This window comes from Dermacentor silvarum, chromosome 5 (assembly GCF_013339745.2).
Source record: "Dermacentor silvarum isolate Dsil-2018 chromosome 5, BIME_Dsil_1.4, whole genome shotgun sequence".
Classification (NCBI taxonomy): domain Eukaryota; kingdom Metazoa; phylum Arthropoda; class Arachnida; order Ixodida; family Ixodidae; genus Dermacentor; species Dermacentor silvarum.
In genome coordinates, this window is record NC_051158.1 from 170,546,337 (window position 1) to 170,559,288 (window position 12,952).

At 43.7% G+C, this 12,952-nt stretch overlaps 1 protein-coding gene across 2 annotated transcripts in view; it reads left to right on the forward strand.

The window, feature by feature from the left end:
- The first annotated feature begins 1,235 nt into the window (after nucleotides 1-1,235).
- The window catches only part of LOC119453898 (zinc finger protein 271-like), a 62,997-nt gene continuing 51,280 nt past the window's right edge, over nucleotides 1,236-12,952 (forward strand). For both annotated transcript variants that reach the window (XM_049667043.1, XM_049667044.1), the window contains exon 1: nucleotides 1,236-1,698. In XM_049667043.1, coding sequence (XP_049523000.1) covers nucleotides 1,464-1,698 — 235 coding nt within the window. In that variant the 5' untranslated portion in view covers nucleotides 1,236-1,463. The remainder of the gene's footprint in view (nucleotides 1,699-12,952) is intronic.

Below are 12,952 nucleotides of genomic sequence, written 5' to 3' on the forward strand. Positions count from 1 at the left end.
AGTGACTCAAGGAAGTTCCTGCAAAGAACCAATTGAGTGCTCCGATTGCTAAGGGACATTACTGAATTCAACAGAATGAGTAGGTCAGGGCTGTTGCGCTCCCTTCTGAAGCACTAAAAAAACTGGTAGCATCACTCGAAGACGCCTTCAAGCTGTGCTTCAGTTTAAATGAGTTACGAAGGAACCATATCGCCGACTTTGAATCCTTTCTGCAGCTGAATCCTCTAAGTTTGATCGGCTGTGAGCGGCACAAGAAGGAGCTCACAAACGATGTTGTGAAGTTGTATTCAATTACACGCCTTTACTTTCTTGTCAAGGGCAAGAACATGGTTCGCGAAAGGAATCACCTGAAGCGGAGGCGTGTGCTGTGAATAATGTTATCATGATGTGGTGGACCAATTAACGTTGCGACCTTGCTGGCGCTAAGGCTGTTGGTGCGTCTGCTGACTCAAGTTATGAGAGCGTTTCTTGTATATTAAATATATTCATGATTCTAGCCCAAGACGTATTGCTTTATTTTATTGCAACCAAACAGTGAACCATATGCACTTACCAACACAATTCGTCTCGTAACAATTTAAATACCGTAACTGAGGCAGCAATGAACACAATAGCTGGATTCCTCGAAATTGAACCATTAGAACTCACTAAATATCTCGTAAACACGTTTCCATATGCCGTATAAAACCACTGCAGTATTGTTTTAATTATGCATGAAAAAAATGCAACTACCTATTTAATGCAATGAGCTGGAGCGCCGCGTTTATGCCAATAAATGTGATCAATCGCCAAGCTAGAAAATTAATTGACTTCAGCATAGCGTGTCTTCTGACTAGACGACAGTAACAAATTCCCCATTCTGGCTTTGCCTACACTGCTCAAAACGGCATTATGTGACGCGTACTTCAAAGCTAAAATTAGAGGCAGCGATACCATCAAACACGCTCTCGTCTACAGAGCGCACCCGACGTTGCGCGCAGCTGAACCGTTATACTGTCCGCAGCGCCACTTCTGCGTCATGGTGCGGAGAAGGGGTGAACTACGCTCGGTCGGCACACCTACCCATCTATCTAGCCACCGTAATCATACCCTACTGTGACCACGACTACTGTATTTGAGTAGGTCGTCGTGACTTTGACGGTGTTTTCCCTCGTCAAATTTGGCACGTAGTCTGGCAACATTGACCCCTAAGTCTGGCAACAAACTTCTCAAACTGATAACCTGCACATAGCCTATGACCTGCATCGCCTGCATCGTGGACACTACACTGCGGACTCAGCCGTGTCAACGTGATGGGGTTTTGACAGTTACCCCAGCTCCTGACTTAGCCAGCTTCTCGGTTTGGCTGCGCCGAGGGAACGCTAATGGCCGTAGCGCGCATCAATCATTTGGCTTGACAGGTGGTTGCTAACAAGCCACCTCCGCGCCTGCGCAAAGAAGTTTGATATGTTGCGTGCGATGGTATGGGTAGGCCGCGTGTAGTGCGTACTGCCAAAGAACAAGCTGCTCACGAGGCCCAACTTCGGCACCGCAGGAGTCAGCGTGACCGAGAGCGGCGGGCGGCACGAACCAGCGAGGAGCGGGCTGAGGAGGCGGCCCGCAAGCGGCGGGCTCGAGCGCAAAGCCCCCCAAATCGCGAAGCGATTAATGCGGCACAACGACGGAGATACCACGCTCGGAAGGCCGACACTTGCAGTGGTGCGTTTGCTTTTGTACAGTGACCTTTGCGTAGTTCTTTTACAGATCCGCTCTTGTAGCCTACATGGAATGGCTGCGAAATTTTAGAATATCAACCGTGAACTCAACAGGACCCTACACTCATGCTGCTTACAGCTAAAAAGATTGTTTTTCTTGTTGCATGAGGAGCAAATGTTTCTATTTGTGGCAGTGACATTGTGAGGAGCCCGAGGCCCAAATCTCTGGCTCTGTGTGCAGCACTTGCCCAATTTGATTCATTGTGCGGCTGCTGCTGCTGTCTTTACTGCTTCAGCCGATTTATTCTGCCTGCACCTGATATTTCTTCTGATGATGGAGATCTAGCTTGACTCTGCCTTTTTGACAACAAATATAGCCGCAAGTACTGATACAAGGGAGGCTGACTTGGTTTCACCTCCCATTTGTGTTGCTGGCATCAAAAACTACGCTATTGTTCCTACTAATCTTTAATATCCTTACCACAATAAAGTCCAGCACCTTCCAAAACTTGTACATTTCTATGATGAGGGAGACTATGCCGCAATGAACTTGGAATTAAACAATTATATCCTGCATTTGAAGATATATGCACTGATCAAGACATTAATGGTGCTTAGAGCATTCCTAAACCCGAGATACTTGCATTGATTTTGGAATATATAGCATCAAAACTGCGAAGCACAAGACATATGAAAGATAAACCATAGATGACCATTCATATTCATTGACTTAGAAGACAATTACACTGGCTTTATGCAAATTTTTACAAACCTAGAATGCAAGTTATCATTGAAGGAAAATTTTCCCTAAATGAAATATGTAAGGCAAAAATTAGACCAAAGAAAATGAATTTTCTTTAGTACATTCGATGGAAAGGTGCAAACCAATAAGGTCTGGAAGCTTGCAAAAAATGCCAGTAAAGGACACATTGGAATACCTTATCTTGCATCTGAAAATGGCAATGTAACAAATGAACAGAAGGCTACCACTTTCAATTGTTATTTCAAGTCTGCTTGTTCTAGTAATTCACTAATGCGCATTTCCCCTTTGCCAGCCTGTGCTGCAATTTCTGAGCAAATTCACAATGCTATTTGGTCAATGAATGGTGCTTTTCAGGTTCTCAGTGGCCTAGATACTGCTAAACGCAGAGGGCCGGATGGCATAGCAAACTGAGTGCTGAAGGAATGTGCCGCCCTTTGTGGAATCTTTTTCATATTGTATGTCAAGTCACTGATAGCAGAAGATTTGCCAGATCAATGGAAATTGGATCATGTTGTCCCTGTCCATAAGCAAGGATAAAAAATTCCATGGGAACACATAGCGTATAGTAACTCAATAAAGCACTTGAACCTGCATAACTTTTTCTACTCACGACAGCATTGTTTTCATGCGAGATTTTCTTGCGACACTCAGCTAGCAGAATTTATTTTTGACACCATATGCATTAGGTGACTGTTAATTGCTTGTTCCTAGATTTAAAAAAATTATTCGTGATATTATAATGCACAAATTTCGATATCTAATTATCAGTGCTAACCTAATGAATTGGTTGAATAATTAATTCACAAATTGTCGACAGGTTACTGGTGGTCAGTGGACACTGCTCACCATCTATTCCAATTATGCCTGGCGTGCCACAGGGGTCTCTTTAAGCTCATTATATTTTATTTGATCAATGATATTGCTGAAGACACGCAATCCAATCTGCAATTGTATGCGAATGACTAAATTGTTTATCGCTTACTGAACATACTGAATGAAAGCGACATTTTACAAGACCTTAACAAGATTTTACAATGGTGTGCCATGTGGTGTATAACGTTAAATGACCTGCCGTGGTGGCGTAGTTGCTTTGACGCGCTGCTAAGCCCGAGGGCATGGGATCGAATTGCGGCCATGACAGCCGCATTTCAATGGGGGTGAAATGCTTGTGTCATTAATTGGGGGGTGCACGTTAAACAACCCAGTACCGTACAAAATATTCACCAATTCCCAATAGAATCGGGACAACACTTGAATTCACTCAACCAAGAGAACAGGTTGGCTTCAGGAAGGGATATTTTACAATGAATCACATCCATGTCATCAATCAGGTAATCGAAAAATCTGCGGAGTACATTAAACCTCTCTATATGGCTTTCATAGGTTATGAAAAGACATTTGATTCAGTAGAGATACCAGCAGTCATAGAGGTATTACGTAGTCAAGGAATACAGGAGGCATGCATGAATATCTTGGCAAATATCTACAAGGATTTCACAGCTACCTTGGTTCTCAACAAGAAAAGTAGGAAGTTATCTATCAAGAAAGGAGTCAGGCAAGCACACACAATCTCTCCTATGCTATTTAAAATACTGCATGCTTAGAAGTATTTAAGCTCTTAGACTTGGAAGTCTTAGGAGTGCGGATCAAAGGTGAATATCTTGTCAACCGTGGTTTGCAGATGACATTGTCCTATTCAGCAGCAATGGAGATGAATTACAACAAATGATTGAGGACCTTGACTGAGAAAGTGTAACGGTGGGGTTGAAAATTAATATGCAGAAGACAAACATAATGTTCAATAGCCTGGCAAGGTAACAAGAATTCAGGATTGCCAGTCAGCCTCTAGAGTCTGTAAAGGAGTATGTTTGTCTAGGTCACTTACTCACAGGGGACTCTGATCATGAGAAGGAAATATACAGAAGAATAAAATTGCCAAATCATGACTGGGAACCAACCAATGTCGTTGAAAATGAAAGTGTACAATCATTGCATTCTACCAGTGCTAACATATGGGGCAGAAACTTGGAGGTTAACAAAGAAGCTTGAGAACAAGTTAAGGACCGCACAAAGAGCGATTGAATGAAACATGTTAGGCCAAACGTTAGGAAGGCGGTGTGGCTCGGAGAACAGATGGGGATAGCCGAGATTCTAGTTGCCATTAATAGGGAAAAAATGAAGCTGGGCAGGCCATGTAATGTGTGGGATGGATAACCGGTGGACCATTACAGTTACAGAATGGATACCAATAGAAGGGAAGCGCAGTCGAGGACGGCAGAAAACTAGGTGGGGTGATGAAGTTAGGAAATTTGCAGACGCAAGTTGGAATCAGCTGTCTCAAGACAGGTGTAATTGGAGATCGCACGGAGAGGCCTTCGTCCTGTAGTGGACATAAATATAGGCTGATGATGATGAAAGAACACCAGGTGGTCAGAAATATTCTGGAGTCTACGGCATGCCTCATAATCATATCTTGGTTTTGGTAAGCGGTACCTCAGGATTTAATTTTAATTTTGGATCACATTAATTTTGTGCCGTGCTGTCAATTCAATGCGTGCTACATTAAATCATTTCCGAGCATTACAAAAGCCCGCGATTATCTGTAAAATTTCCACTGTGACTGGCCGTTCGAGGCACTTTTGCATATAGTCACGGGCTTCTTTCATGCTCGGAAAAACACTTATGCAGCACGTATTGAGCAACAGAAAGCTGTATCAGGAGTTTTTCATGCTGCCTTACAATTTTCTGATTTACACTTTCAATCCAATAATGTTTCAGAAGTTGAATAATTAAGACTAATTATGTATTTAGGCAGAATGCACAAAATCTGCGTATCTCCAAGCGACGGCAAACATTACCTTGGTTCTGTCCAGCTATGTGGTATTTGCATATTTTTCAATCTTGGTGCATGATAGTCGGGACACCCTGTATAAATGTGCTTGCTTGGAGAAAGTTACAGTCGTATTGCGCGCTTCCCCACCCCCAAGTTGGCTCCCATCCAAATTTGGAGTTGGCCCAACCCCAAATTTCATTTAGCTCACTCCTACTGTAAGCTTCCCCATGCATTTTTATGGAGCCCTATGTATCCCTATGGGTATTCCTTCTGATCAAATTTTTTTATTGTTCCTTATCTTTTATAAAGCTACCAATCATCTACATTTATATTATAATGAATAAACATTTTAAGTTCAAAAAATACTCATTTTTGTGCAGATACAAGGCATTACACTTTTTGCTTGATGGACCTGTGGTACTCACCAAAGAATGGTTACGCATTAAAAGTTGTGCTTAGCTGACTACTTGTAGCCACTTGTTCAACCCGGTGCAAAACACGTCAGCATATCGCATGCTCGACACAAGCCAGGCTTCACACCTCCGCAGACCAGCAGGAGTACTCAAACCTCCGAACGAACTTCTGCAGGACGCAACGAATGCGCAGCACCATAACAACCACAAGGGACGCAGCCGCAGCAAAGACGCGCAATCGAAAGTGCTGCCGGTAGCGCGACTCGATTGCCGCGCCATTAGTTCTCGCGACCGCCATGGAGCCGATGTTTTCAGCGGAGCTGTGAAACTGAGTTGATTCTATTAACATTGTTACAGACCCATCGGTAATTATAGCCCTCATTCTAACAGCAGTCTTAACACCGGTGAGCCTTGAGTGTTTCACATTAATTCAGAGCATTTGATTCGCCCACATTCTGAACTATGTACCACACATGGCATGTGTCCGTAGTACCGGCACACATATGTTATTTCTGTGTCAAAAGAAAAGCAACACTATCGCTATACTAATACCGCACTATCATCTTAGCACGCATGCCACCTGTAGTTTTTCTGTGGTGCACGTACTAGTAAGTTTTGGTATAGTTAGTTTTGTCATTTTTTTGAAAGAGAACATGGTACACCAGGGAAAGCAAACAATCACCAGTAAGAAACCACGCCCGTTGCTGGTTCAACGACGGAAGGCATGTCAGCGGAGGATGAATAAACGCATGCGCAGAGCGCCGAAGAAGAAAGAGTAGCAGCAGACCGGTGTGCCCAAGGTTATTCGAGTACAAATCAAAATGGTAGACGGACGTGTGCAGACAACGTGGTCGCGAATAAAAGTGCGTGCTGTTGTCCGGTATGAATGGGCATGTTGGACTGGTGCGTCCGTCATTCATGAACGCCTACAGATTGTGTATGGTGAAGAGGTCATGTCTCGTCAAATGCTGAGGTGGAGCAGGCTGTACGACAATTTCTTGCATCGCAGGACACCGAGTTTTGCCAGAGTGGTTTCTTCAAACTGATTGCACACTACGACAAACGTCTCAATGTCGGTGGCAACTATGTGGGAAAATAGTGCAAGGTGTATAGTTCAAAATGCCATGATGTATTTTGTTTTGGCGATAAAGCCTCCGTGCGGAAATAACTGAATTTATCTTTGGAACATCCCTTGCATTTAGTGAAAAGGCCATTCAGAAATTAAGTTACTGATCAAACCTTATAAGGTTGCTGTCAGGCATATTGCCGTTACTTTTTATAGCTACGCATAAGAGACTTCTTGCGACATTGAGCCTTAAATGTGGTGATACCATCTCAGCATATCCCGGCCCACATTGCCATAAGCAAACTGGAAAAAGCCAACACAGTTCCATGCCCATAATTGTTTGGGGATGGAAGCAAGCAGTTTGTGACTCCGAATTTTCATATTCGAGTAACATTGTCTGTACTTTTACAAATATTTTCATAAGTAACATTGCATGTATAATTTTCATAAACTGCTGTCTTGCCCTGCTGCTATTGCACGATCCGCTTTTCACCTTCGCGACCTACATGAATAGACCTTGTCTGCACCTTGAGTGATCGCATACACCAGGCTGCAGACGTGAGGCAGTAGACAGCATTGGCTAGGAGTGGCACGTGCGAGTGCATGATTTAGGATGCTTAGCCAGGCAGGTACATCTGGCATGCCAACAGACTGTGAAGTGGGTCCAGTGGGAAGGAAGAAGGAGTAGAGAAAAAAAATGCAGTGCCAGAGTGCACGTTATGCATGCACTTATCCGGGCACGCGGGGGCTGCCTGGTTGAAGAAACCTTTGCTGCAGCCGCTTATTAACAACAAGTGCTCAGTACCGAACGTGTCCGCATAGTCGCTCTTTGGCTTAGTGTGTGTGTGAAAAGTAAGTACGGTTGCCGAGTGATTTTTTTTGGACATGGATGTGGTCTAAAAAGTTTGTGAAGGTTGAGGCTGCAGATGCGTTTCGCGTTGGCCCATCACAAAGTACAGATTTTGCACATACAACCTTGACTCCGCGACGCTGTCACTTTCAGTTGTGTTCCGCAAATTCAGTGTGGAGTGTTCATTCTGTTCAATCGTAAGTTTCTGTCATTCCTACCAGCACAAACTTGCTGTATGCGTTCACAGCAATTACCGGCTGATTGCCGCGAAACAAACCTTTGCTTCACGTGCACCGCCGTCAGTTCAGCCAGTGCACGTGATCACACACGTAATCTCTGTGTAACATCTATGAGTACGAACAAGAGCTGTGGAGTGGAAACTCAGGAGTTCGAATAATTCCGGAATTGTACCATGTTTTAAAATGCTGACACTAGTTCGTGCATATGGAGTGGAAGCCCCAGATTCCGGAATGGAGTTAGACTGGAATGGGGGGGGGGGGGGGGCACATAGTCCTGGAGCACTAAATGTTGCTTTTAAGCGAGACTACAAAACCAGTAAATTGGCCAACTAGACTAATATAGGCTTTGATGATGTATTGCATTTCTCTATTTTTACTCTATACTGGGTCTGTCACTATGTGCCTATAGGTGACTAGCTCTGCCGCAGTAATTATAAACACCATGGCGTTCTACAAATTCTACACTTCTGAAGACCTGGTCAATTTCTTTGCATTACTAAGTTTAAGTGAATATAAAGACAGCAGCATTTACTTATCAAGATTGATATTTAGCAAGAGCCTGCTTCTCCTATGACACAACGATGGTTGCCACAAACAATGTCGCTAATGGTTGCACCCTGTGCCAGTCCATGGTGATCTGGAACGAGTGCCATGTATTTTCGCACACTGTCAAGTATCCAGAAAGCACCATAACAAGTGGTCGGACAGGTGCACAGGAAAGAAGTTGTCGGGATTTGGAAACCAAAGTTGTGGTTTCATGCTGTTGACTAGGCGCCATCTTTGCTCAGAGCTTCCATATTTGCGACATCAAGCACACAGTTAATTGGCAGAACACCTCGTGGCATTAGAAATTGCAGCTATTGCTGTTAGACATCGGTGCTAGGGGTAAGGTGGTGCCGCAGGAATACTGCAGGTTGGAAAATTGTGTCTCTGAAGAATTGGTCGTCGACTACATGCTTTTGCTGCCAGAATATTTATTTAGAGGCTTGTTTAAACAAAAAATTGCTTCGCTATAACGATATGGTGACATAGTATTCAACATTCCCGATTTTGTGATAGCAGATGAATACTCCATTGACATAAAGCATGACGCAAAAAATGTTCTGCTTCTTTATTCGATAAATATTTTGCTTTGGCTGTTTTACTGTTCATCAGAGGAGTAGGCTTCTGATGCGAAGGCCACCACTGGTTGGTACTACAGAAGGACTGAGCCCAGTCCATAGTGGCTGGCATTGGCAGACATGGATGTTAGGAATTCTGGGTTGTATCGAGCTATGCATGAACATGAGGCAACTGTTTCCTTCAAGGAGCCAAAGATTGTTGCTTGTGCAGTATAGACGCTTTTCACTGCACTCCCGTGGGTGCTATCATGTTTGACCACGTGGTCCATTGCTTGCCTCAACTGGCCTTTGCAGCCTCTGTTTACAGTGACAGCGCAAGATACCGGTGTGGTGCAGCATGCCACTCTTTCAGTGTTTTTTGCCAACAATGACTGCCTCAATGGCACTGAACTTAGGCCAAAGCCTCGAAAGACATGTAAAGGTCACATATCTATCTCTTTGAGCTAATTACGCCTTTCCCACATGCTACGGCTGCTGCCGTATGTTGCGTGTACTAAAGGGCAGGGCTAGAAATTGTTTTCCAAGACACAGTAGTACAGATTTTCAGCTGCTGTATAAAATCAGAATTACTGTCATTCATTTTTTTATTTCCAATGGCTTGGATGCCATAGGACATCATGTCCTTGGTTCAGTATAACTTTCACTGTTGCAGTCTCATTACAATATTCATTTTTGATGTAGTCACTGCTGAATGTGTCAGCTGCACTATATTCGCTTTTAGCTGCAAGCTAAAACAGTTATGTTTAGAATTTTTTTAGTAGCTTACAAAAAAGACATAGTGTCATTTGTCACTCATTTGCGTGGTTGCTCGTGATGAGACAGATTTTAACAATCTTTTGTGATACATGTAAACAACTCATTGGTTGGCATACTCACTAACGAGGGCATTATTTTCGAATACATGTGCGACTGAGTCTCAATAAGTTTGAGTGAATGGGTGGACATTAGTGGAGACCAAAAAAATTAATGTATAAGTGCAAGGGGGCCTCTACTAAATTTACAGTGCTATCTGGCTATCAAATTTTTCATAGAGCTTCACCTTTGAAAAAGAATAATTGCAAAACTTCCACTTGCTTAGAGCAAGAACCTTGGTTTGGGTTAGTTGATGCTTTTACATTTCATTCCAGGGTTGCAGCCACGAAAAAACAAGCTGTGAGGGACTGATTACTCAGGGTTAATTTCGAGATTTATTAGGGGAGGTATTCGCATGAAATACTGCACCAGGAGGGCTAGTATCTGTTCTGACAAGTAAATGTCTTTTTTGAACCTGCATAGGCCGTGCTTATCTAATGGCACCTGGATTAGTGGAGCCCCTCTGGTTCGCTATTCTCTGTGTTTTTTTAATTCAGGTGTCACCTGAAGCCGTGGCTTCGATGAGGATTCCAACTTTGGACCCTAAGTACAGAAACTCAATGCCTATCCTCGATTCCAGGCCATTGTGCCGAGAGTGATTTGAAAAATTCGTACTGGCTCATTGTACTGCGTCTGGAACATCACTCTAGGAAGTCTACTTTAGGAATGGCACACTATAATCTGGTGTTATTGGGATAGCAATTGTACAGATGCTTGAGGCATGTTCGCGCTGTTACCATTGGCACAACCATTGTTGTGTTCGCACTATCACTGGCGCATGCGGTGCTCACACGTGCATGTTTAGTGAGTGTCGAGAGACACATAGTGCATTTTCTGCAAAAAAGAACTAAGGCAAATAGACGCACCAACAGTGCTTTACTCAATCGGCTCGGTGCCAGAGCCAGGTTAGTGTTCTTCTGCCATGAGTGTTGTGTGCAAACAGACTGTAAGCACTCTATGGCTGAGCTGCTGGGCTCAGCCATTTCAGCCGTCTGAGCAGAATGTACAGCAAATGTCAAGCTTGCATTATCTATTATTTCACTGGGTCTAAAAAATGCCGACAGTTTCCTGCAGGTCTGTCTTTGTGCACCATTGCGATGCCTATAATGCTACTGGCGGTGCTCCTCATCCTACCAGTGTTGTGAGATGCCTGGTAGTTGCAAAGGTGCACTTCCTTGAAGCGAGAACACTGTTCAAGGTGTTCAATCGTAAAGCTTAACCTACAATTGCACCCAATGCTTCGCCCTTCAGTTGAAAGTGCCAAGTTTTAATAAGCAATAGCCTTTCTTGGGTCTTCCTCCCGCATTGTGTCATGTGTTTCTGGCCATTTACTGCAAACTTGTGACTCTGTGTGTCGCTAGGTACTACTAGGTTTATTAATAAACCTAGTAATAATAAACCTAGTCCCATGGTCATTTTTGAACGTGTGCCCTCCAGTAGAAAAGCACAATGCTCAACTGAAGATGTGGAAGAAGACGCCTTTAAGAACTTTTCTATTGTGAGCCACGGCTTGAGAGGTTTGGTGTGTAAAGTGTGTCGTATAGCCACAACTACAAAAAGTGCATGCATCTTCTAGCTGGTGGTGAAGAAAGAAGCTACGAGACAGGGTGTTCATTACCGAAATTTGCTGCTTGTCTCTCGTCGTACTGTGGCACGTTTTCTACAAGGTCAAGCACGTCCCGTCTTGTAATTAAACTCGGTATTGGTTGCATGCTGAATAAACGTGCTGCTTTCTCTACAAGGACCACCATGGTAGGCTCAGGTAGGCGTTTCATCACTGAATCTGTCTGTATCTGTCGGTCCCGCAGGTTTGAGTCGCCGAGTTGTCTATGGTCTAATGTTTAGAGAATCGGACGGCTGTGATGTGGGAACAGGGTTAGAAGCCAGTCGTTGGGCCAACTCAGGTCATGGGTATGTGACGTTGGGTGTGGGTCGCTCAAGAGCTAGCTCATTTGTCGTGAATTTGGCTTACTGGGTATGCCACTCTTCAGTTAACCTCAGTCATCCAAACTTGAATCACTGGGTATGCTAAACTTGGTTTGGGCCACTCTTCGATGTACCTCTTCAGCACCAGCTTGGGTCACTAGCTAGTGTAACTGGGTACAATGGAATCTCATTGAGGACGGTGCTCACGGGAACTGGAAAATCAAGCGTATCGTCCAACAGATTATTCAACTAAATCGTATTATCGGGAAAAGCAAAAAAAAAAAATCGTATTGCGCATAATCGGTTTAATGAAGAATGATATACAGTGGAACCTCTTTGAGGACGACTTGGGTCACTGGGTATGTGCCTCTCTTTGTGGACAAAAAAAAAAAAGAATCATTTAAATTTCTGCCGTGCTGGGTAGGGTCAAACCCTCGTCATATACAAGGATAGAAGTGCTGTACCAATTGCATCATCTTGCCCCAACCTGCCCCATCTTGTGCCAGACTTGCCCAGAAACCCTAATTTCGAATGAAACCCCTAAATTTTGAGGAATGCGCATGTTCACTAGCAGCCATGTGTTGGCTAGTGTTTATTCGTTTTGCCTTGCAATCTAAGCAATCCGTTTCAGTGGCGGTGTAGTTGGAGTGTGGGTGTGTTTGGTGGCACATGGTAACATGGCCATAGGAAAATCAAACTCGTTTTATACTATTCAGTGCATTACGAATGTTTTATGTGTCTTACGGGTTTGCATACGATGCGGACCAGCTAAAGATGATTTGAACTGACACTCATTTTTATGGGGAAGGAAAGCCACGCTCTCAGCTGAATAAATAAGTTGTACTGTCTGTTCAGTGCATAGCTCACCACTTTCGTTATAGCTTTTAGTGCTCCAGCCTATTAGTAAATCTTAGTCACTTAATGTGCCGAACACTGTATGTGTAACATTCCAGGTATTCATGCAGGTTTTCTTATTGTTACTACTGACGATGACAAGAACTTTTATTGGACCTGAGAAACTGGCCAGGGGGAGAGGTCAAGTCGGTGGCTCCGCCCACGATGGCACCAGGAGGCGAAATCCCGTTGCAATGTCATGTTGTGTTGCGATTGTTACTACTATTTATGTTTTGTTGTTGTATGACCCACTCCTGCCAAAGGCATTGTATTGGAGGTCAACAGTACTTCCGAAATAAAT